The sequence below is a fragment of the Pelobates fuscus genome, chromosome 4, assembly GCF_036172605.1.
Source record: "Pelobates fuscus isolate aPelFus1 chromosome 4, aPelFus1.pri, whole genome shotgun sequence".
Taxonomy (NCBI): domain Eukaryota; kingdom Metazoa; phylum Chordata; class Amphibia; order Anura; family Pelobatidae; genus Pelobates; species Pelobates fuscus.
Genome location: NC_086320.1, coordinates 292,087,192 through 292,113,213, shown reverse-complemented (window position 1 = coordinate 292,113,213; position 26,022 = coordinate 292,087,192). Strand labels below are relative to the sequence as shown.

General features: G+C 45.4%; 1 protein-coding gene across 1 annotated transcript in view; it reads right to left on the bottom strand.

The window, feature by feature from the left end:
- CMC1 (C-X9-C motif containing 1) overlaps positions 1-24,380 on the bottom strand; it is a 56,744-nt gene extending 32,364 nt beyond the window's left edge. Inside the window, exon 1 of the mRNA XM_063450675.1 lies at positions 24,230-24,380. Within this exon, the coding sequence (XP_063306745.1) occupies positions 24,230-24,248 (19 nt within the window). The 5' untranslated portion in view covers positions 24,249-24,380. The remainder of the gene's footprint in view (positions 1-24,229) is intronic.
- Between the last annotated feature and the right edge of the window lie 1,642 nt (positions 24,381-26,022).

Below are 26,022 nucleotides of genomic sequence, written 5' to 3'. Positions count from 1 at the left end.
CGTCATCTACCCACACTACACAGACTGTGAGATTCCCGCACATGCCCAGTGAAACATCTGGACATGCGAACGGGAATTTCACCTATTCATTCATTCATCAGACAGACGAATGAATGAATAGAAAAAATCAGACGAACAAACTAACACTGTGTATCAGTGTTCGTTTGTTCGATCGGTTTATTACAAGGAGGGAGCTACCGGCGTGCAGCTCCCTCCTTGCAATATGTAAAGACAGAAGCGGCAGGGAGCAGTGCTCCCCACCACTTCATTAGCCCCCCAGGTCCTCCCCTCACTCTATGGGGGTCAATATGACCCCCATAATAGCACAAGGGAGATTCAAATCTCCCCAATGCCCCTACTCGCTATATCGCGAGTAGGGGCATGTCCACTAAACAGTGAGCAGCCTGTGGCTGCTCACTGTAAAAAAAAAAAAAAAAAAAAAAAAAAAAGGGTAATAAGGGGGGGACGGGGGACCTACTGTCCTCCCCCGCCGGCCCCCACCCCTGGACGGCGGGTGGGGGCCATAATGGGAATGAGGGGGGGACCTACTGTCCTCCCCTCAGGCCCCCACCCCTGGGCGGCGGGTGGGGGCCATAATAGTAATAAGGGGGGGGGGGACCTACTGTCCTCCCCTCAGGCCCCCACCCCTGGGCGGCGGGTGGGGGCCATAATAGTAATAAGGGGGGGGGGACCTACTGTCCTCCACCCCCCGGCCCCCACCCCTGGGCGGTGGCCATAATAGTAATAAGGGGGGGGACCTACTGTCCTCCACCCCCCGGCCCCCACCGCTGGGCGGCGGGTGGGGGCCATAATAGTAATAGGGGGGGGGGACCTACTGTCCCCCCCCGGCCCCCACCCCTGGGCGGCGGGTGGGGGCCATAACAGTAACAAGGGGGGGGGACCTACTGTCCTCCCCCCGGCCCCCACCCCTGGGCGGCGGGTGGGGGCCATAATAGTAATAAGGGGGGGGGGGATCTACTGTCCTCCCCCCCCCCCCCCGGCCCCCACCCCTGGGCGGCGGGTGGGGGCCATAACGATAATGGGGGGGACCTACTGTCCTCCCCCCGCCCCCACCCCTGGGCGGCGGGTGGGGGCACTAAGTAAATTCCCCCCCCCCCATCAAGGTGACTAGGGGTGCCCAAGCCCCTAGTCACCCACCCCCCACCCAAATAAAAAATGCCCCTACCTACCCCCCTCACCCTAAAAAATAGTGAGGGGGGAATAAAATTGCTAACCTGTAAAGTAAAATTAAACTTACCATTCAACGTCTTCTTTTTTCTAAAATCTTCATTTTTCAGCCCCAAAAAAGGCCAAATAAAAAACCATCATAGCCGTCGAACTAAAAATAAAATAAAAAACCCGAGCGCAAAAAAAAAAACCCGACGAAAAAGAACAAACCCGAGCGCACAAAAAAAATAATCCATCTTCACCCATGGAGGGCTCCGCGCAGACTGAGCTCCGCAGGGCTGGGCAAGGCTTATAAAGCCTTGCCCCGCCCTGCAATTAGCCTAAGAACACACTGATTGGTGGGTTTAAGCCAATCAGAGTGCTCTTTGTCATTTTACAAGCGTGGGAAAGTTCTTTGGAATTTTCCCACGCTTGTAAAATGACACAGAGCACTGTGATTGGATGGCTTGAAATCCATCCAATCACAGTGCTCTGTGTCATTTTACAAGCGTGGGAAAGTTCTTTGGAACTTTCCCACGCTTGTAAAATGACACAGAGCACTGTGATTGGATGGCTTGAAATCCATCCAATCACAGTGCTCTGTGTCATTTTACAAGCGTGGGAAAATTCTTTGGAACTTTCCCACGCTTGTAAAATGACACAGAGCACTGTGATTGGATGGATTTCAAGCCATCCAATCACAGTGCTCTGTGTCATTTTACAAGCGTGAGAAAATTCTTTGGAACTTTCCCACGCTTGTAAAATGACACAGAGCACTGTGATTGGATGGATTTCAAGCCATCCAATCACAGTGCTCTGTGTCATTTTACAAGCGTGGGAAAATTCCAAAGAACTTTCCCACGCTTGTAAAATGACACAGAGCACTGTGATTGGATGGATTTCAAGCCATCCAATCACAGTGCTCTGTGTCATTTTACAAGCGTGGGAAAGTTCCAAAGAATTTTCCCACGCTTGTAAAATGACACAGAGCACTGTGATTGGATGGCTTTCAAGCCATCCAATCACAGTGCTCTGTGTCATTTTACAAGCGTGGGAAAATTCCAAAGAACTTTCCCACGCTTGTAAAATGACACAGAGCACTGTGATTGGATGGATTTCAAGCCATCCAATCACAGTGCTCTGTGTCATTTTACAAGCGTGGGAAAGTTCCAAAGAATTTTCCCACGCTTGTAAAATGACACAGAGCACTGTGATTGGATGGATTTCAAGCCATCCAATCACAGTGCTCTGTGTCATTTTACAAGCGTGGGAAAATTCCAAAGAACTTTCCCACGCTTGTAAAATGACACAGAGCACTGTGATTGGATGGATTTCAAGCCATCCAATCACAGTGCTCTGTGTCATTTTACAAGCGTGGGAAAATTCCAAAGAACTTTCCCACGCTTGTAAAATGACACAGAGCACTGTGATTGGATGGATTTCAAGCCATCCAATCACAGTGCTCTGTGTCATTTTACAAGCGTGGGAAAGTTCCAAAGAATTTTCCCACGCTTGTAAAATGACACAGAGCACTGTGATTGGATGGATTTCAAGCCATCCAATCACAGTGCTCTGTGTCATTTTACAAGCGTGGGAAAATTCCAAAGAACTTTCCCACGCTTGTAAAATGACAAAGAGCACTCTGATTGGCTTAAACCCACCAATCAGAGTGTTCTTAGGCTAATTGCAGGGCGGGGCAAGGCTTTATAAGCCTTGCCCCGCCCTGCGGAGCTCAGTCTGCGCGGAGCCCTCCATGGGTGAAGATGGATTATTTTTTTGTGCGCTCGGGTTTTTTCTTTTTCGTCTGGTTTTTTTTTTTTTGCGCTCGGGTTTTTTATTTTATTTTTAGTTCGACGGCTATGATGGTTTTTTATTTGGCCTTTTTTGGGGCTGAAAAATGAAGATTTTAGAAAAAAGAAGACGTCGAATGGTAAGTTTAATTTTACTTTACAGGTTAGCAATTTTATTCCCCCCTCACTATTTTTTAGGGTGAGGGGGGTAGGTAGGGGCATTTTTTATTTGGGTGGGGGGTGGGTGACTAGGGGCTTGGGCACCCCTAGTCACCTTGATGGGGGGGGGGGGATTTACTTAGTGCCCCCACCCGCCGCCCAGGGGTGGGGGCCGGGGGGGGGGCAGTAGGTCCCCCCCCCCTTATTACTATGATGGCCCCCACCCGCCGCCCAGGGGTGGGGGCCGGGGGGGGGGAGTACAGTAGGTCCCCCCCCCTATTACTATTATGGCCCCCACCCGCCGGCCAGGGGTGGGGGCCGGGGGGGAGGACAGTAGGTCCCCCCCCTACTACTATTATGGCCCCCACCCGCCGCCCAGGGGTGGGGGCCGGGGGGGAGGACAGTAGGTCCCCCCCTATTACTATTATGGCCCCCACCCGCCGGCCAGGGGTGGGGGCCGGGGGGGAGGACAGCAGGTCCCCCCCCTACTACTATTATGGCCCCCACCCGCCGCCCAGGGGTGGGGGCCGGGGGGGAGGACAGTAGGTCTCCCCCCCTTTATTAACATTATGGCCCCCACCCGCCGCCCAGGGGTGGGGGCCGGGGGGGGAGGACAGTAGGTCCCCCCCCCTCATTATCTTTATGGCCCCCACCCACCGCTCAGGGGTGGGGGCCGGGGGGACAATAGGTCTCCCTCCCTTATTTTACTTAACGGCCCCCACCCGTCATTTAGGGGTGGGGGGCAATATATATATTTTTTTTTCTACAGTGAGCAGCCACAGGCTGCTCACTGCTTACTAGACATGCCCCTACTCGCGGTATAGCGAGTAGGGGCATATTATTTACTAATACCAAGTCATTTTTACTTGGTGTTAGTAAATTTGGCTGAAAGACCAATTTAGGTCTTTCAGCCTTTTAGTAGATAGCTCCCTGATACCGTGGGAATTAGGGAGTTATCTACTAAGCGGCTGCAAGATGCAGCCACAGCAATGAATAGGATCGGAGTTTCATTCATTTGAATGAAATTCCGATCCGAACAAAGTACCGAATTGCATCCTAACACCAATGGAGAAACAGTGCTCATTCTGTTAGGATGCAATTCGGCAGTTTTGCCGGCGTTCTGTCTAAGTGACAGGACTTTCGGCAATACTGACAGGAAGCATTGTGGGAACAGGGAGGAAAGCTAGGGATCATGGGAAAATTGGTCTGACCAGCGGAAATGAAGCACACTTTGCTCCTCCGCTGGTCAGAGCTGGTCAAGCGGAGGAATCCTCCATAAGACAGAGTCCCTACTTTGTCTTATGATTTTAAAGAAAACTAAAGAAGAATGGAAGAAATGAATAACAGATCCCGAGAGAGGGGGAGAAGAGGAAGAGATTGAGGAAAGGTAAGTTCGGCATGACAGTGCCGCTTTAAACCTACACACCATCTGCCATAGGTTATACACTCTAGTATTATGTTCAGGAATTTCTCATTCTCCCAGTAATGTTTAATATGAAGTATGCCAAGGATTGCTGTTCACTATATGTGTTTCATAAACTTGTATTTTCTCTGGTAAGAGAAATTATACTTTCACGGAATTCTCTCTGTTTCCTTTTAGTTTGAAGACCTTTCTACGGTTGTTATAAAGTGGAGTCTGCAACTCAGTTCTCTGTTTACAAGGTTGACCAAGCACAGGACCATCAGTTTCGTCCATTGTTCATGAAGTTACCGTATATTCTCGAGTATAAGTCGAGTTTTTCGGCACATTTTTTGTGCTGAAAAACCCCCACTCGTCTTATACTCAAGTCACTGTCTGTATTATGGCAACCTACATTGCCATAATACAGACCAGGACCGCTGGGCTCATTACAAGCCCGGCGGTCCTGTTGGGGGCTGGCAGGAGGCGTTTACTTACCTTTCCTGCAGCTCCTGTCAGCTCCCTTCTCTTTCCTCCGGTCCGGTCAGCTCCCCAGTGCAAGTCTTGCGAGAGCGGCGGCGTCAGAGCGTTGCCACGGCGCGACAGTCACACCGCGAGACTTGCAGTGGAGCTGACCGGCAAGGAGGAGAAGGGAACTGACAGGAGCTGCAGGAAAGGTAAGTTACAGCTCTCTGCTAGCCCCCCTCCTACACAGCCCATCCACTGGACCACCAGGGAATCCAGAGATCCCCCCTCCCTGCCATGTATCAAGCAGGGAGGGGGAACGAAAATAAATAAAATTAAAATAAAATATTAATATGATAATAAAAAATAATGATATAAAAATAAATATATAATAAAAATGCCCACCCCCCACCAAAGCTCTGCATCACATACACAAACACACACACACTGCATTCATACACACACGCACACTGCACTCATACACACACACTGCATTCATACAAACACACTGCATTATATACATACACACACACTGTATTCATTATATACACACACTATAAATAAATATATATAATATAAATAAATAAATATACATTTAAATATATAAATATACATTTCCCACCCTAGTCTTATACTCGAGTCAATAATATTTCCCAGTTTTTTTGGGTAAAATTAGAGGTCTCGACTTATATTCGGGTCGACTTATACTCGAGTATATACGGTATATTGTTTACATGGTTGATCTCTGCTACAGCAAGACAGAGGAGTTGGGAGGAGCTTGATGGCATTATATGATATTGTTATACAGTCCAATTGGTTACATTTTTTACATCATTGTTAAATGTTTATTTGCTGCTGGGAGGTTCAGTAAAGAAAGACAAGCATTTATTTGTCTCCTGTCGTTTTAAAATTTAGCTTATTCGTTCACTAAAGCTAGAATAATCCCCAATAGTATGTCATAAATATCCAATGGCTAAATGTTATTAAACAACAGGGTTCAAAAACCAAAGGAAAATAGTCTTATCTTTATCATTATAGCAGTAATATATCTTATAAGTATCTCCCACCTAGCACTTACTGTGGTTTGAAACAGTGTTGTGTCAGAAGTGCCCTTGCGCTCTTTAAGAGTAACCTGTCAAACCATTTTAGAATGGTTTGACAACTTACCTGGGTCCCCCAGACGCGTGCGTCACATCCAGTTTTCAACTACTACAGAAGCTGGACGTTTTCATTTAGATAAACAGGACAAATATAAGACCTTGCTCAATGTCCGACATCGCTCAGCTAACACTGTGAGCCTTAGAGCACAACTCTGCTTCAATCAGTGCACACCAGCTAACCGGATTCTCCTGTAACCAGCTAACCAAATTCTCCTGCAAGAAAAATCCAAAAGCCAAGCTGCCGTCACAGGTGTCTTATCAGACACAGTTTGACAAATTAATCTGGAAAGGCGCCATGAAATTCTTGGCACCATGACAGTGAGATGCAGTGTTTATGGTGCCTGACCTTTTTTTTTTTTTTTTAATTCTTTATTTTTGCAGTGCAGATCAAGAATAACATACAGGCGTGAGGTACCCCGACGGCAATCCTCAGGCAAACGTGAAAACATTTAAAACAGTGGGTGAACCACAATGCATGCACTTTTTTAATATTATTTAGTCAAAACTTTTAAAGCGAGGAGTAAAAGTCAAGTAATGATAGGAAAGAATATATATCACTGTTTTCTGTTGGTTATTAGGTAGGTAAGTGGACAGGGTAGTGTCCTGAGTTTTTTAGAAAGGTATAAGGAAGTCTTTGTTTGCTCGCAGGTAAATGTTATCTAGTGGTAAACGTGTACGAGGTAAGGTAGAAGAGCAATATGCCTATTCCATCCACTTGATAATAATGGGTTACCCTCTTGACTGCAATATGCCTTGGAGCAGTATGCTACTAATGTACGTCAATACAGCTCTATCAGTTAATGCGGAAGGCTGTCTGGGTCTAGGCATGAATTAGCGGTATGCAATCAAGAAACATAGAGGACATATCTTGTATGAGGGAGTCTGGACCTACTGGCAGCGTTTATACTTCTGTCAGGTAAATATTCTGTTGAAGGGTATTAACAGGTGAAGCAAGACCCAGTTTAAAGGGGCACATATCTAAGCGTGTCCCTTCCGTGCTGTCGCGCCTTGTCTCTACTCTATACTTATGCTGATATGCATGTTAGGGGGTATCTTCCCTTTACAGGATGTTCATGCTTGTGAAACGTGTGGTATGCGATTATGGGTAGTTAAGCCCCGATTGATCTTTTGTGCTAGGTGTATTCCGCTGTGTCCTGATAAAACATGTAGTACTTAGCAGGTGGTACCCTGGAAATTAGAAGCATGAGGCCCAATGAGGGGTTGCCTGCCCATTTATCTCTTTTCATCTCGGCTAATGGGATATGTGCACGTCCTGAAAGTGTAATAGACTGTCAAAATTATAAGGCTGGTCAAAGCGGGCTAGCTGTTTAGGTAGAGGACAGAGCTGGGGAGGGCCGGCTGGACTTGTGAAGTATAGATAACATGAGATTACAACAATGCAGGATACAAGTTAAAAGATAGTGCCTCGTCTGTAACATTGCTCGTGAGAGGAGACCACAGTTTGTACCGCTGGACAGCATGATCTCGTCTCCCGGGGTGTGATTAATATAAAAAGTACCAAACTAGTATTAAGAAACATAAATATAAACATAAAGATTTGCCATAACGTAGGAGTAGGAAGTAATGTTGCTTCTGCCTGTGTAGGTGGCAACACTGTGTAAATGGTAAGCCTGATGCCAGGCTCAACCTATTCCCTTAGTTGTCATTAGCAAGGTGTTGTCACGTAAACAGGCAGAGCCGGCGTATGGCCAAGCTAATCGTGTAGGTCTAGGTTACTATCTAGGTAGCACGTAAGGGTACCGGCTTGGCAATAATAATAAAGCTGTCGTAAACTCAGCCACTAAACAGGTAATATAACGTTATTCATAGGTAGTGGTCTAGGAAACAATGCAGTAAACACATGTTAGAGGCATCGGCAACGGTCATTAACAATGGTGTTCTTGTTCGGGATAGTACAGCTGGTTAGCCCATAACAGTTCATCAGTGTACTGTCACAATGTGGGATATTTTGTAATATACCATTCCAGACGGTGTATTCACCAAGGCCCGGTGGTCCCGGTGTAACGTGTATGAGGTGAGTGCGGCTGGGCCAAGCCTCTGAGTGTCCCATAGTCTCTACGTCGTGACAGTTGCATAGGCCTCTGGAGTGGAGCTCTGGGGTACAAACGGAGCGCTCCGATCTGGATCCCAAGTATGGGTGCGGTCGGGGGAGCCGGTGTTGGCATTGCCCGTGTTTGCCGGCTCCGCCGTTGTTAGCAAATCTTGGGGTAGGTTCAGCAGCCGGAGAAAGGCCGGGGCGTCCCGTATATCTTGGATGCTGTGTGTGGTCGGCCCTCTTGTGACCGACCACCTATAGTCCAATTTGTGGGCCCGGAGGAGTAAGGTGAGAGGTCTGAGCGTGCGGCGCCACGCCAAGGTGCTGCTGGATAGATCCGGGTACAGTGAGAGTTCCATGTTCTCAAATCTGAGGGGAGTCTTGCCTCTGAAGGCTGAGAGGATCGTTGCTTTGTGTCCGCTGTCACGGAGGTTCAAAATGACATCCCTCGTAGCAGTGTTTGGTGCGTTGGAGGGTTTGGGGATTCTGAAGACCCCCACTGGGGTGATCGTGGCATGCCGTCCCTGTGGCAGGGTTGTGAGTAACATGCGGTCGATTAGTTTTGGCAGTTCGGCGTCGGCGATGTCATCTGGAATTCCCCTGATTTTTATGTTAGAGGCACGCCTGGCGTCCTCCAGAGTTGCGAGGCGTTGTTCGTACTGCCGGTTCTGGTGTTCCAGGTCTTGCACCGTGTGGTGTAGCGCGGAGATTTCCTGGGCTTGGGATAACGATGAGCCTTCTAGCGCGGAGATGCGGCCTGTCAGGCCTTGTAGGTCCGCGCGAAGCGCTGAGACTTTCTCGCGGAAGCTATTTTTCAGGTCCGCCATCATCTCCTTCATAATCGCCACGGTGAGCGGTTCTGATTCTACCCTTTTACCACGGTGTTTTGTCTGCCGCGGTGGATCAGGGGGTGGCAGGTATCCCGAAGTCCGAGAAGTCCGAGCACCCTCCGTGTTGGGCCGCCATGTTGGCCTCTGTGGCTCCGCGTGCGTGCATCCACATTTCCCCGATCGTTAGTCCCGGGGTGGGCTTGTGTGGTACCGTTTTTTCCCCCTTTTTCCCCATTAGGTCTCGTGGTGTGTGACAGTGAGTTAGAGGGAAAAGGGGGGTATTTCGGGCGTTTTGGGGCTCGGAGCTCCGTTTACATGCGTCTGGTTGCTTCAGCGTTCAAGCCCCGCCCCCCCCTTTTTTAAAAAAAATATATAAAGATAAAATAAACTGGACACTCCCAATGAATAGTGGATTGGAAGCTTGCTACAACACATACACATATATATATACATATACACACACACACACACACACACACACACACATTATATATATAAATATTCCATTGCAATATTACATGATTTCCGGTTTGTTTTCGGAGTATTGAATTATTAAATTAAGTCTAGCAGTAGGACAGACATTGCTCAGTGATTAGGTAAAATTTAAAGTATTAATTGAAAATATGTATAAAAATACATGCAAATTAGATTTATTTCATGCATAGCACATTGCATGCACAATGTCTGTGCCTCAACCATGAGGAATTCGTGGATTCTGCTGATAGCGCACTTAGAGCACTAAGGTTTTTGCTAGGGATCGACCGATATTGATTTTTTTAGAGCCGATACCGATAATCTGTGAACTTTCAGGCCGATAGTCGATAACTTGCCGATATTCTGTACATTTACCATTTTGAAAAAATAAACTAATCCTAAAGGTAAATGCACAGAATATACATGCCACATGTAGTGGATGAAGTGTGTTTAGACAGGGGAGCTGTGTGTGTTTGTGTAGTGTGTATAGTGAATGCAGAATGTGTGTTTGTGTAGTGTGTATAGTAAATGCAGAATGTGTGTTTGTGTAGTGTGTATATATAGTGAATGCAGAATGTGTGTTTGTGTAGTGTGTATAGTAAATGCAGAATGTGTGTTTGTATAGTGTGTATAGTGAATGCAGAATGTGTGTTTGTGTAGTGTGTATAGTGAATGCAGAATGTGTGTTTGTGTAGTGTGTATAGTGAATGCATTGTGTGTATATAATGCAGTGTGTGTGTTTGTGTAATGTGTATATAATGCAGTGTGTGTTTGTGTAGTGCGTGTGTAGTGTGTGTGTGTATGTAATGCAGTGTGTGTGTGTGTTTGTGTAGTGTGTGTATGTAATGCAGTGTGTGTGTGCATGTAAGTAATGCAGTGTGTGTGTGTGTATGTAATGCAGTGTGTGTGTGTGTGTATAATGCAGTGTGTATGTAGTGTGTGTATAATGCAGTGTGTGTGTAGTGTGTGTGTAATGCAGTGTGTTTGTGTAGTTAATGCAGTGTGTGTATGTAATGCAGTGTGTGTATATGTAACGCAGTGTGTGTGTGTGTGTGTATCTAATGCAGTGTGTGTGCAATGCAGTGTGTGTATATGTAATGCAGAGTGTGTGTGTGTGTGTGTGTGTAGTGATGTAATTTGTGTAAAATGGAGGGGCATTTTTTTATTTAGATTTTTTAAAATATTTAAATGGTGTTTTTTTTTTTTTAGTCCCCCCTCCCTGCTTCTTACCAGGGAGGGGGGATATAGTATTCCCTGGTGGTCCGGTGGCTTGTTAAGTCCTGGGGGGCGGGCAGCAAGCAGTTTCTTACCTTGCCAGCAGCGCCTCCAGCTCCCCAGTGTAAATCTCGCTGCCCCGCGGGCGCGGGTCTCGCAAGGTTTAGACATGGAGCTGCAGGCAAGGTAAGAAACTGCTTGCTGATGGCCCCCCAGGACCGCCGGCATTGTAATGAGGCTGGCGGTCCTAGAAGGTATGATCGGCAATATCGGTAGCTATATTGCCGATACCAATATTGCCGAAAATACAGAATATCGGCCGATTATATCGGTAAAATCGAAAATCGGTCGATCCCTAGTTTTTGCTCACAATGTCCCTGGTTTTGCAAAAAAAAAAAAAAAAAAAAAAAAGAAGAGATAACTGTGTATGACTGTAACTGTATGTGGGACTGTCTGCCTGTGTGTGTGAGTGTGTGTGTGTGACTGTAATTGCGTGTGTGAAACCAAGAGGGCTGCACTTACCAGAACATTGAAAACAAAGTGTATAAGGATTGGTTAAAACAGTAAGTAAGGTGCTACAATCACCTATGTGGGTCACTCCACCACACAAAAGTGCAATACAATCACCTTTTTATTGTTATTATTGTCACTTTAAAGGTTTTATTGATTATAACGAGATCTGTCTATTTTCCAATTACGGAAAAAGTGTCACAAAGATATGGAGAAAAAAAATTGAGATTGAAGAAAATGATAAAAATGTAGATATTCTCTTAAGCAATGATCTAGATACCATATGCCAAACAATTTAAAAACTTTTAATCAGAGAGATGAAGATTAAGTGAGAGATTTGTACCCTAGAAAAGTACATTAGCCTCCAAATTAAATCTAGAGGCCTTTTAAGCTTCCCACTTTTGACAAAGAAAATTATATTTTTATAGACACCGTATTTATCGGCGTATAACACGCACTTTTTCTCCCTGAAAATAGGGGGGAAATCGTGGGTGCGTGTTATACGCCGATATCCCATAATTACTTACCTGTCTTGAAGCGTGGGCGGGTGTTCAGCGCGCACCGCAGTACTGGAACTTCAATTTCAGGTTCCGGTTTCCGGCGAGACTGAAAGGAAGTGTGCACACTTGTGCACACTTCCTTTCAGTCCCGCCGGAAACCAGAACCTGAAATTCAAGTTCCTGTACCGCGGTGCACGCTGTGAAGCCGGCCCACGCTTCAAGACAGGTAAGTAATTATGGATAAAATAGAAAGGTGAACAGCGCTAAAGATCAGAAATTGTACATACGTTTAGTAGAAATACTGGCCAGCGGAGTAACTTAAAAAAAGGAGAAAATTCTTGGGTATTGCTAAATATAAACCACATTGGAGAGGGGGCGATACCATCAGAAACATAGGCAAGTTAGAAATGGAGTGGGTCTATCGTTTAGATACCCTCCACCCAAATGGACTTAATATAGAATTCGATTTGGTTCATTTTTTATAACTCATTTTGTAAAATCCATTTTTTATAACTTATGTTCTATAATCCACTTTCAATGGGTGTTTATAAATTCTTTTACACCCTTTTCATGCAGAGACTACTGTGTTTTTATACTATTTATATTACCTCTAGCTGTATATGCATGTCCCCTTTCCATTTAAAGTATGCCCTTTTCCGATATGGCATCCTTTGAGCTCAATTTCTGTCATTAGCCCACATCCAAAATGGCGGCCGGAATAGTTTTGTTTATGACACTATTAAGTAATTTATTATTATATATTTTATATCACTTATATGCTCTGTGTATCCATTTCTGTAATTGTTTAAGTTATTAGCTGATCCGATATGTTATTATGTTATGGTATACCTCTGATCTCTATTTTTGAATTTTCCCACAAATTGCCCACATCCAAGATGGCGTCCGGAGAACTTCCTGTCTATGCTATCTTGCTGGAAACCGGAAATGAGGAAATACACATAATAGAATCGATTTCCACTATCATATACCCTATGTGTGCCCATATCTGTAATTATTCAAGTTTCTATCTGATCCAATATGTTATTATGTTATTGTATACCTTTGATTCCTATTTTTGAACTTTCCCATAAATTGCCCACATCCAAGATGGCGTCCGGAGAACTTCCTGTCTATGCTATCTTGCTGAAAACAGGAAATTAGGAAATATGCACAGCAGAATCGATTTTCATCATCAGAGAAGGTATATAATCTCAAGGACCCCAAGCAGCAAGCATTCACTTTTGAGAAAGCTTCGGCGAAACGCGTCAAGTGAGGAAGAATTTTGGACTTTTATACAGGACTGGTTTTATAGTGTATTATTCACTTTTTACTTATTGTATTAAAGTATATATAATTTTTAAACCATCCAGTCATTTTTTTTGTCCTCCTTCCTATTTAATACTGCTTTGCTGCTATACCTGGGTCCACTATATCCCGAGGTGGGGATTATTCCACCTGAAATTCTCCAAACTAGAGCAGGTCGTTGCTCTAGTATATGTAAGTAGGATCATCTACTCTTACTACAATATTTTATATTTACGTACTAGACCATGTGGCGTATTTTACTCTTGTTTTTCATATAACGAATACTTACACCTATAAACTCACCAACGATCTGGAACCTCAAGAAATCCATAGACTGGGATTATTCAGTCCAAGCTCTTAACACCGAGCTGATATAGCTCCTCAAAGTGTGAGTGTGAATATAACACCTTTGTTCTTGTGGAATTATATCGTTCATACATACTGTACCATTATTTGTATCTTTGTTTCTCCTTTTATTTAAGTTACTCCGCTGGCCAGTATTTCTACTAGACGTATGTACAATTTCTGATCTTTAGCGCTGTTCACCTTTCTATTTTATCTGTCCATTTATCACAAGGTAGAGGGAACACCTTGTTGGTGAACTGCTGCTCACCCTTGAGAAGAGAGCGCTTATTACCCTTTTGCATCAGGTAAGTAATTATGGGATATCGGCGTATAACACGCACCCACGATTTCCCCCCTATTTTCAGGGAGAAAAAGTGCGTGTTATACGCCGATAAATACGGTATCTATAAAAATATAATTTTCTTTATGGGACAAGGGAAAGTGCACTAGAGGACACTATGGGAGGGGGGGGGGGAGAATACTATGGGAGGGGGGGAGAGAATACTATGGGAGGGGGGGAGAGAATACTATGGGAGGGGGGGAGAGAATACTATGGGAGGGGGGGAGAGAATACTATGGGAGGGGGGGAGAGAATACTATGGGAGGGGGGGAGAGAATACTATGGGAGGGGGGGAGAGAATACTATGGGAGGGGGGGAGAGAATACTATGGGAGGGGGGGAGAGAACACTATGGGGGGTGATAGAACACTATGGGGGGTGATAGAACACTATGGGGGGTGATAGAACACTATGGGGGGTGATAGAACACTATGGGGGGTGATAGAACACTATGGGAGGGGGAGGGGAGAACACTATGGGGGGGAGAATACTATGGGATGAGGGGGGACACTATGGGATGGGGGGGACACTGTGGGATGGGGGGGACACTATGGGATGAGGGGGGAACACTATGGGATGAGGGGGGGAACACTATGGGATGAGGGGGGGAACACTATGGGATGAGGGGGGGGACACTATGGGATGAGGGGGGGACACTATGGGATGAGGGGGGGAACACTATGGGATGAGGGGGGGAACACTATGGGATGAGGGGGGGAACACTATGGGATGAGGGGGGGACACTATGGGATGAGGGGGGGACACTATGGGATGAGGGGGGGACACTATGGGATGAGGGGGGGACACTATGGGATGAGGGGGGGAACACTATGGGATGAGGGGGGGGGAACACTATGGGATATGGGGGGGAACACTATGGGATATGGGGGGGAACACTATGGGATGGGGGGGGAACACTATGGGATGAGGGGAGGAACACTATGGGATGAGGGGGGGGAACACTATGGGATGAGGGGGGGACACTATGGGATGAGGGGGGGAACACTATGGGATGAGGGGGGAACACTATGGGATGAGGGGGGAACACTATGGGATGAGGGGGGGAACACTATGGGATGAGGGGGGGGGCACTATGGGATGAGGGGGGGAACACTATGGGATGAGGGGGGGAACACTATGGGATGAGGGGGGGAACACTATGGGATGAGGGGGGGAACACTATGGGATGAGGGGGGGAACACTATGGGATGAGGGGGGGAACACTATGGGATGAGGGGGGGAACACTATGGGATGAGGGGGGAACACTATGGGATGGGGGGGAACACTATGGGATGGGGGAACACTATGGGATGGGGGGGAACACTATGGGATGAGGGGGGGAACACTATGGGATGAGGGGGGGAACACTATGGGATGAGGGGGGGAACACTATGGGATGAGGGGGGGAACACTATGGGATGAGGGGGGAACACTATGGGATGAGGGGGGGAACACTATGGGATGAGGGGGGGAACACTATGGGATGAGGGGGGGAACACTATGGGATGAGGGGGGGAACACTATGGGATGAGGGGGGGAACACTATGGGATGAGGGGGGAACACTATGGGATGAGGGGGGGAACACTATGGGATGAGGGGGGGAACACTATGGGATGAGGGGGGGAACACTATGGGATGGGGGGGAACACTATGGGATGAGGGGGGAACACTATGGGATGAGGGGGGGAACACTATGGGATGGGGGGGAACACTATGGGATGAGGGGGGGGGGAACACTATGGGATGAAGGGGGGAACACTATGGGATGAGGGGGGGGAACACTATGGGATGAGGGGGGGGGACACTATGGGATGAGGGGGGGAACACTATGGGATGAGGGGGGGGAACACTATGGGATGAGGGGGGGGGACACTATGGGATGAGGGGGGGAACACTATGGGATGAGGGGGGGAACACTATGGGATGAGGGGGGAACACTATGGGATGAGGGGGGGGGAACACTATGGGATGAGGGGGGGGGAACACTATGGGATGAGGGGGGGACACTATGGGATGAGGGGGGGACACTATGGGATGAGGGGGGGGACACTATGGGATGAGGGGGGGACACTATGGGATGAGGGGGGGGAACACTATGGGATGAGGGGGGGGAACACTATGGGATGAGGGGGGGAACACTATGGGATGAGGGGGGGAACACTATGGGATGAGGGGGGGAACACTATGGGATGAGGGGGGGAACACTATGGGATGAGGGGGGGAACACTATGGGATGAGGGGGGGAACACTATGGGATGAGGGGGGGAACACTATGGGATGAGGGGGGGAACACTATGGGATGAGGGGGGAACACTATGGGAGGGGGTGGAGAATACTATGGGAGGGGGTGGAGAATACTATGGAAAGGGGGGGGGGACACTATGGGATGAGGGGGTTGGGGAATACTATGGGAGGGGGGGAAATTTCCTGGAATTTCCTTCTTAAAATGAGGTGCGTGTTATACACCGATAAATACGGTAACTGGAATGGGGCACTTGATTCCTTCTCAACACCTATGGTGGGAATGATTATAGAACAAAGAACCCTGACTCTCCACCAGTTAGATGAGAGTATAAAAAAGATCCAGACTCAAGTTGAACCTTTCTATGGTATGGAAGAATTTGAAAACCTCACCAGACTAATGATTAACAAAAAATGATATAGAGGTGTTGGTAATTAGAGTAAAAAATAGAAACTTAGAGAGAGATCAGAAAGGTTATAAAAAAAAAGCAAATGTCAGACCTTCTAAAAAAAACTAATTCCAAAGAATACTTAAAAAAAAAAAATCAAAATTATAAAAAGAACATTAATAGTAAGACGTCACAGATGTATTCTAAACCAGAGAAAAAACAAACCAAACCAGACATTCAGAAACAAGATTTTACTTCTTTTAAAAATAGAAGTCCAGATATATTTAGAAATAATAGAAAATAAAATTATGAATGGACGGAAGTAAAATTTAGGAAACCTTCTGGTGTAGGAAAGAAAGGAGGTAATGTTAAAAAAGGAAATCAGCAAACCCCCAAAATTTCTCTTTTTAATCGGTTTGAAAAACTAAGGAATTTAGAAAAGCAAAATCCTTTTTTAGATCAGGATTTATCCCGGAAGACAGAGAGAAAGGGAAAGATATTGTGACGGACCGCCTGACACCACGACTGGGTGATAATTGAATCAGGAACTGTACTAATCTAATCAAATTATCTCCAAGCACAGAAAAACATACTTTTTAAAAGTACCCTGAAAGTACTCCCAAAACCCATGGAAACCCCACAAAAGTTATAACCCCTGATAGCCCCGATCTGGGTGACTAACATATCCAAAAATTACCCAGATCGGTTCAGGGGTTCCTGGAAGTCATTGTTTTGACCGACCGCACGCATGGTCCCATGCCCAAAATAGTTCCATGAAATCAGTGCTAACGGTCGGTCAACCTCAGTAGTCTTTTACAGGTTTCCCTGCAGGGCCCATAGTCTGTGGTCAGGAGGCTGACAAGCAAGCTCCTCCAGGAGCTTGTGACAAACTCACGTGGGAAGTGGAGTTTGTCACAGATATATACCCCAATAAAAAGATACAGGGAACTAGAAGAGGGGGAAGTAGAAAACAAAAAAAGACGATAAAAGGAGGCAAGAGAAAATATGGAAGAGATAAATCTTAAAGAAAAAGGACAGAATGTTAGACTTTTTAATGTATCTAATAAAATTTTAACTGACTCACATATACAAGATTTGAATAAAGGTTTTAAGTTCGCTCCCAGTTGTGGTATTAATACATTTGAACGGTTTTTAGATAACCCGTGGCAACGCTCTGAAGGCAGCGGGTCTCGCGAGACTTACACTGGGGAGCTGCTGGGAGGTAAGTAAACGCTTGCTGCGGGTCCCCCCAGGACCGCCGGGCTTGTAAAAAGCCCGGCGGTCCTGTTATATAATAACCAAAAATCGTCCGATAATATCGTCCAGACCGATAATCGTTCGATCCCTAGTAGTCACTTATTGTCACGTATTCATCTGCACATCAAAATTTGATTAATGGCATTTACTGTCCTGACAGGAAAAGTTGTGCCGAGCAGCAATCAATCCACAGGAGGGTTTGTGCTGAGCAGCAATCATGCAAATAGGAACCTGGTAACTGCCTTTGGGGTCAAAGGCCGGTTACAACCAATCAGATCCAGAGGAGGGGTATTTAGGCCCAGTTCACCTCTTCAGTGTCCTGTCGTGGTTTCCCTTGTGGTTGTCCGAGAGCGCGTTATTGATTCTGGTTATTTGACTTTGGCATTGTTTTTGACTTGCCTGTTTTCTGGCATCCCTGACTCTTGGCTTTTCCTTATCGTTGTGTCTCTTTCTGTGTCCCCTGACCTTGGCTATTCCTGACTTTTCTTTGGTACGTTAGTCCGGCCATTCTAAGGTCCGGTATACGTTACCTATCGGTCCTCTGTGTTACACAATTCTACGTGCTGGATCATTCTGTAATCATGACACTTACCAGATTCCAGTGCCAATGTCCCACAAGCACATTAGGCCCTCCTCGTGGGAAAGTATTGCTTCAAAGTTCCTATGGGTATTTTACTGACACTGGACATCTAGCATCAGGCGACCAAAAGTCAGTTATCAACCAGGAAGTGTCTCTAGTGGCTGTCTGATTAACAGCCACTAGAGGCAGTCTTACTCCTGCAATGTAATTGCAGTTTCTAAAAAACTGAAATGATTTACATTGCAGGACTACCGTATATACTCGTGTATAAGTCGATCTCATGTATAAGTCGAGGGCAGTTTTGTGACCAACAATTGTGAAATATGCTATGCCTCATGGATAAGTCGAGGGTAAAACTTGGGGCTATGAAATTCTGTGATTTTTAGAACTATATACACACTCATACAAACACACTCTGCATTATACACACACACACACTCATACAAACAATCTGCATTCTACACACACACTTATACAAACACACACACACTCTGCATTATATACGCACACACTGTGTGTATATAATGCAGTGTGTGTGTGTTTGTATGAGTGTGTGTAGAATGCAGATTGTTTGTATGAGTGTGTGTGTATATAATGCAGAGTGTGTGTGTTTGTATGAGTGTGTGTAGAATGCAGATTGTTTGTATGAGTGTGTGTGTATATTAATGCAGAGTGTGTGTTTGTATGAGTGTGTGTTTGTATGAGTGTGTGTGTGTTTGTATGAGTGTGTGTAGAATGCAGATTGTTTGTATGAGTGTGTGTGTATATTAATGCAGAGTGTGTGTTTGTATGAGTGTGTTTGTATGAGTGTGTGTAGAATGCAGATTGTTTGTATGAGTGTGTGTGTATATAATGCAGAGTGTGTGTTTGTATGAGTGTGTGTAGAATGCAGATTGTTTGTATGAGTGTGTGTGTATATTAATGCAGAGTGTGTGTTTGTATGAGTGTGTGTAGAATGCAGATTGTTTGTATGAGTGTGTGTGTATATTAATGCAGAGTGTGTGTTTGTATGAGTGTGTGTTTGTATGAGTGTGTGTTTGTATGAGTGTGTGTTTGTATGAGTGTGTGTAGAATGCAGATTGTTTGTATGAGTGTGTGTGTGTATATAATGCAGAGTGTGTGTAGAATGCAGAGTGTGTGTGTGTGTGTGTGTGTACTGGGTGGGAGGAGGGCATTTTTATTATAATTTATTTATTTTAATATTTTAAGTTTTTTTTATTTTAATATTTTTTATTGTATTTTTTTTAATATTTGATTTAATTTTCGTCCCCCCTCCCTGCTTGTTAGCTTGCCAGGGAGGGGGGCTCTCACTCCCTGGTGGCCCAGTGTATGGGCTGTGTAGGAGGGGGGGCTGACAGTGAGCGGTTACTTACCTTCCTGCAGCTCCTGTCAGCTCCCTTCTCCTCCGTGCAGCTCCTCTGTCAGCTCCCACTGTAAGTCTCGCGAGAGCCGCGGTGACCCCGCGGCTCTCGCGAGACTTACAGTGGGAGCTGACAGAGGAGCTGCACGGAGGAGAAGGGAGCTGACAGGAGCTGCAGGAAGGTAAGTTAATGCTCTCTGCCAGCCCCCCAACAGGACCGCCGGGCTTGTAATGAGCCCGGCGGTCCTTGTCTGTATTATGGCAATGTAAGTTGCCATAATACCGACATTAACTCGAGTATAAGTCGAGTGAGGGTTTTTCAGCACAAAAAATGTGCTGAAAAACTCGACTTATACTCGAGTATATACGGTAAGTAGGACTGGGACACTGCGCCCAGAACACTTCAATTAGATGAAGTGGTCTGACTGCCTATAGTGTCCCTTTAAATGTTTCTACAACCAAGTAAAAGTAACTTGAAAATTGTACATACTAGTTACCTTATATAATCAGTTATTTATTATTACACTTTGTATTTATAACAAACAAACACATTGTGCAGTGCAGTACATGGGTACAAGTGGTACAAGTAAAACAGACAGAGATAAAATAGCAGACAAGCAAACAGAGTAGGAATATAAAGCCCTATTCATGGAAACGTACAACCTAAATGACCAAAGAAAATTTTGCGAATTGAAACCACCCATAGAAATAAAAAATGACAGGAATTGTATTTCCTAGATAGACTAAGCAACTTACACAAGGAAATTTGATACATTGTATCTAGCAGATATCCATACCTGTCAATGCTTTTTAATGATAGTGAGGTGGCAGAGAGCACACCAAACAACTCCTATATTTTAGTTGCCTAAATAAAAAAGATGAAGTCCTCAGCAAACAGCAATATGTAGGTGAAACTGAACTGTATTCAACGATCAACAAGCAGACTGCCTAGCCTGCTTGTTCAAAAGCTGAATAAACATCCATTTCACCTACATATTGCCGTGTGCTGAGGACTTTAAATTTCAAAATACCTTTTATTGGTCAGTTGCTTGGTCTTTGCTGAATTTTTTTTAGATGCACCGCGAGTCAACTTATCCTACAAACTTGTTTCTCCTTTTGTAGTATGGCTTACATCTCTTTAATAAAGCTCTACCTACACATTTTGGGCAATAGACCAATGCCTACAGCTACATCGAAGGGTGCCAAGAACGCTTTGACTTCACAGCTAGAATACACTGAATGCAGTTCCTAAAATGCGTTTTGTTTTAACTGTCAGCATTAAAATGGAGATCCCATCTGGCAATTAAAACTAATTAGTCAATTTGGCTAAAAGTATGCATATTTCTCTAGTAAGACTTCAAGTAAATGTGACATTTATAATTTACTGATGAAGGTAAAAAGAAAAAGAAAAAAGGTGTGGCATGAAAAAAAACTAAACTGTCTTATTAAAGTGCCTTGGTCTAAAAACATTTGGAACCAATAGACTATAACAGATAACATAACCAAACTAGCACATTCCCCATCATGACAGGTGAAGACAGGTCACAAACTTTTTCCCAGTGACATTTGGCCCACTTCTATGGATTCCCTGTCCATCAGTAACCCCAGTGCTCTATCCCACCTCTTTTTCAGTGCACGGTTTTCTCCAATTTCAGTATTGAGACCAGAGGCCCAAATGTCAGACACCAGTCGTAGCTTTACAGGACAAAGGACAGTGATGCAAACCCACTAACAGAATGAGTGCAGAAAGGCCCAAATATTCTACACTAGGGATAGGCAACCTACAGCTCTCCAGATGTTTTGTACTACATCCCCCAAAAGGCTCTTACACCCGTAATGCCGGCAAAGCATTATGGGATGTGTAGTCCAGAATATCTAGAGTGCCAAAGGTTGCTTATGTCTGCTCTACACTTTAGTGGTGCCATATTGTGAGGTCACAACTGGTATGTTTGAGAGTTAAAGGGGCACGTTAAAGGACCACTATAGCTCAATGAAGTGGTATGGGTGCCAGGTCCCTCTAGTGTTAACCCTGCAGCTAGGGTTAATCCAGCCTCTAGTGGCTGTGTCACTGACAGCCGCTAGAGGCACTTCCGCGCTTCTCACTGTGAAATCACAGTGAGAAAACGCTGGACATCCATAGGAAAGCATTGAGAAATGATTTCCTACGGGCGGTTTGAATGCGCGTGCGGCTCTGGCCTCACATGCGCATTCAGTGCTGACGTAGGCAGGAGGAGGAGGGTTCCTAAGCGCAGAGGGAGCCCGGCGCTGGAGAAAGGCAAGTGTTTTAACCACTTCAGCCCTGCGGGAGTGGGACCCTGAGGGTGGGGCGACCTAAAGACCCTATAGTGCCAGGAAACCGAGCTTGTTTTCCTTCCACTACAGTGGTCCTTTAAGCAACATAACCACTAGAAAGCTTATTGAATTGGGTATGGTGCAAATACTGTTTATGTGCCAAACTCTCACAGGGTTATTCACTAAAGTGAGAATTCAAACTGAATTTCAAATTTATGGTCAAATTAACCAAAATGGTAAAATTCTCTAAGTCATCTATGCTTCCAATTCAGCTACTGTGGCCTTACATTTGAAATGTACTTTAAATTCTCACTTTAGTGATTAACCCGGCCAATTTCTGCTAAGCCAAACAGACAGAAACTGAGAAGAAAAAAAATCTTAAAGCCCAGCCATACAAAACCCACACTACCAGTCCTAAGCGATCCAACCTTGGACAGCAATAATAGTCACCTCCAACAATCACAGCCTATTGTAGCTGCTTCAGGTTTTAATCCTGCACAAACAAATTATATTAATCTAAACCATTGGTCTTAAATCCCTTGGTATTCAGGTCCTATTTTTTTTAAACTGGTGTGCATGTTGCTTTTGTTATGTATTGGTGCTGCGGCTGCTTTGTAGGCGGCATATTCAGACAATTCCACAAGCAGCCCCCTATACACAGCCCAAATTCACACACATATCCTGATACACAGCCCACATACACGCATAATGGGGTCCAGGCTAGCCATGTATAGGGCAAGGGCAGGAGCTTCAAAGGGCTACTCTCCAAGTGAGCATTTTCTCTTTCACAAACGCTGTTAGAACTTCCTCCCAGCATTGCCAAGAGTGAATTGTGCCTGTTGCTACTGCTACTAGGAGACATCTGAAAAAGTCTTACTGGGTGATCAAGGGGAGATTCACAAATCCCCTCAGCCTGTTTGGGTCTGGCAAACTCGTGTGCTGTACAAAAACACCTCATGTGCCATAGGTTGCTGACCCATGCTATAAAATATAATAAAAAAAAAAGAAAAAAGAACATGCATCTAATGTTTTTTTTCCTGCTTTTTCTTTTATTGCGATTCGCATACGTCCGAAAGAGGTCGCTTTTATTTTAGGGGTATGAGTGGGGGTCTGACCAGAACAGGGCCGTTCTGAGAAAGTTTAAAGGACCACTATAGGCACCCAGACCACTTCAGCTTAACCCCTTAAGGACACATGACATGTCACAATTCCCTTTTATTCCAGAGGTTTGGTCCTTAAGGGGTTAATGAAGTGATCTGGGTGCCAGGTCCCTCTAGGATTAACCCTGCCTGCTATAAACATAGCAGTTTCAGAGAAACTGCTATGTTTACAAATGGGTTAATCCAGCCTCTAGTGGCTGTCTCATTGACAGCTGCTAGAGGCGCTTCCGCGTTTCTTACTGTGATTTTCAGTGAGAAGACGCCAGCATCCATAGGAAAGCATTGAGAATGCTTTCCTATGAGACTGGCTGAATGCGCGTGCGGCTCGTGCCGCGCATGCGCATTCAGACGATGACGGGAAAGGAGGAGGAGAGCCCCCAAAAAAGGTAAGGGATAAACCCCTTCCTCCCCCTACAGCCCAGCAGGAAGAGGACCCAGAGGGCAAGGGGGACCCAAGGACCCTATAGAGCCAGGAAAACATACTACAGTGGTCCTTTAACCCCTTAAGGACACATGACATGTGTGACATGTCATGATTTCATTTTATTCCAGAAGTTTGGTCCTTAAGGGTGACTTACTAATTATTAATCTAAATTTTTATTTGACTGATTCCTAAACATATTTTTGTAGCTTAAGGACACATTTCTGTGAATATTATTACTGAGGAGCTCTGTTACACACTCAAATACACCAACAACATGGAACTCTTGGAAAAGAGATATTGGGAAAATAAGAGGGACTGATGGAACTGGGTGCAAAATAAGGACTGTCCCAACTAAAGAGGGAAACTTGGGATGCATGTATTAGCATAACGCAAGTGTAAAATTGCAGGCACCCATATGACCTTCACGTCATTAATCTGAAACCTATAATACAGTGAGTACAGGGCAGTGAACTGGGAAAAACTGGGGTTAACTACTAAATAGTGAACTAAGCATTTACAACATTTAGATCAAGAGTCATGATGGGAAACAGTCAAAATGAATCTCCCATACCCAACAATTTCTGCGCTTAAATTTTGTAATGTAGTTTTAAATACACCACAAGTCACTGTTTAGTCAATAAACCCCTCACGTAAGCAAAGCTGTCTCTCATGCAATAACCACAATATGGAAATGGGAAGTTGCTGCAGTGATGATGGTATACACAGGCTACACTGGAAGGACCATCATCACTTTACATTTATATGTGAATGGATGTTATTAAATAAACCACAATGAATGGCAGGGCTTACCCTCTTGGTTAGACTCCATGAGGAAAACACAAACTACACGTTGTTATTCCTATTAATAAGACAATTCTCTGGCTGGACACACAGTGTACCGGGTAGCAGTAAGCATGCCTGTAACCTTCTTAGGGTCACAGCGCCACTCCCCGGTACAAGGACGTCTACTTCCGGGAACAACAACGTGGGCGAAATACTTTTCGTTGCAAGAGCGGTTATCGGTGGATCCTCCAGGTGGCGCTGTTACCGAGATTGTTCGCTGTGTTTAGTCGGAGGTGCAGCTCTGACAGGTGTTGTACTGGAAAGCCGGTGTTCTGTCATAGAACGCTGTGTGTACAACATTACATAGTGTGTGATCAGTGTCAAACACAATAAGGAAAAAATAAAACTGTTTTAATCCAGTGGGAAATAAAGTTATTTTGAGTGGGAATGCAGGCTGTTAGCCTATAATGTTAACGTTTCCTTATTTCCTAGTTAAAATGATTTACAGTACCGGCAATGGTTGGTCCTGATGGAATCATAATAAGATAAAGAATGCAGAGGTGATTATAAAAAAAAACCACATATGTATATTAAAGGGACACTTCAGGTACCCAGACCACTATTGCTCATTGGAGTGGTCTGGGTGCCAACTCCCACTACTCCTAACCCTGCAAGTGTAATTATTGCAGTTTTTTATAAACTGCAATAATTACCTTGCAGGGTTAACTCCACCTCTAGTGGCTGTTAGAGGTCACTTCCTGATTTCTAGCAAGGATTTTCCTGCTAGAGCGTCGCTGGACGTCCTCACGCTGTGAAAATCTTTTTCAATGCTTTCCTATGGGGAGACCTAATGTGCATGCGCGGCATTGCCGCGCATGCACATTAGGTCTCCTCGGCCGGTGGGCGGGATCAGTCTCGGCCACCGGCAGACGGAATCAGAGGGAGGAGCGGCGTGGAGGAAGAGGCAGCAACGAGGGACATCGCCGCTGCCTCAGGTAAGTGACTGAAGGGGTTTTCACCCCTTAAGTAACCAGGGATTGGTGGGTGGGAGGGAGAGGGACCCTCCAGTGCCAGGAAAACTGATTGTTTTCCTGGCACTGGAGTTTCCCTTTAAGGGCAGGAAATAAAAATGAGGTCTGTAAAGCACACCATGTGTCAGATCATATGTGTCATGTGTCAGGCGCTAGAGGATATTGAATGCCTTTCTCTCTTATATAAACCAATATAAACTAGCAAAATGTGTTTATTGTTAAGGAGTTAAAGCGGCACTTGCATGGCCGAATCCTGTTTTTTTTAAACCCCCCTCCCGACTCCACTAAATCTAACAAACCCCCTAGTAACCCCCAAATGCCCCTAAGCACCCCATATTACCTATTTTTTAATCTTTATTTTCTGCCCCGACCTATATTCAGGGCGCCACCATCTTTGTGTGGGTAGATGAAGTCCCTGTGGTACACGTCATCTGCCCACACTAGATAGCCCTGTGAAATTCCCGCACATGCCCAGTTAAACACTTGGGCATGCGAACGGGAATTTCATCTATTCATTCATTCGTCAGAAAGACGAATGCATGAATAGAAATGTCAGACGAACAAACACTGAAAATAGCAATAAGGGGGGGGAACCTATCTTCTGGCCCCCACCCCTGAGCGGTGGGTGGGGGCCCTAAATAACAAAAAGGGGGGACCTATTGTCCTCCCCTCAGGCTCCCACCCCTGCACGGCGGGTGGGGGCTATGAATAACAATAAGGGGGAGGGGGACCTATTGTCCTCCCCACCAGCCCCCACCCCTGAGCGGCGGGTGGGGGCCCTAAATGAAA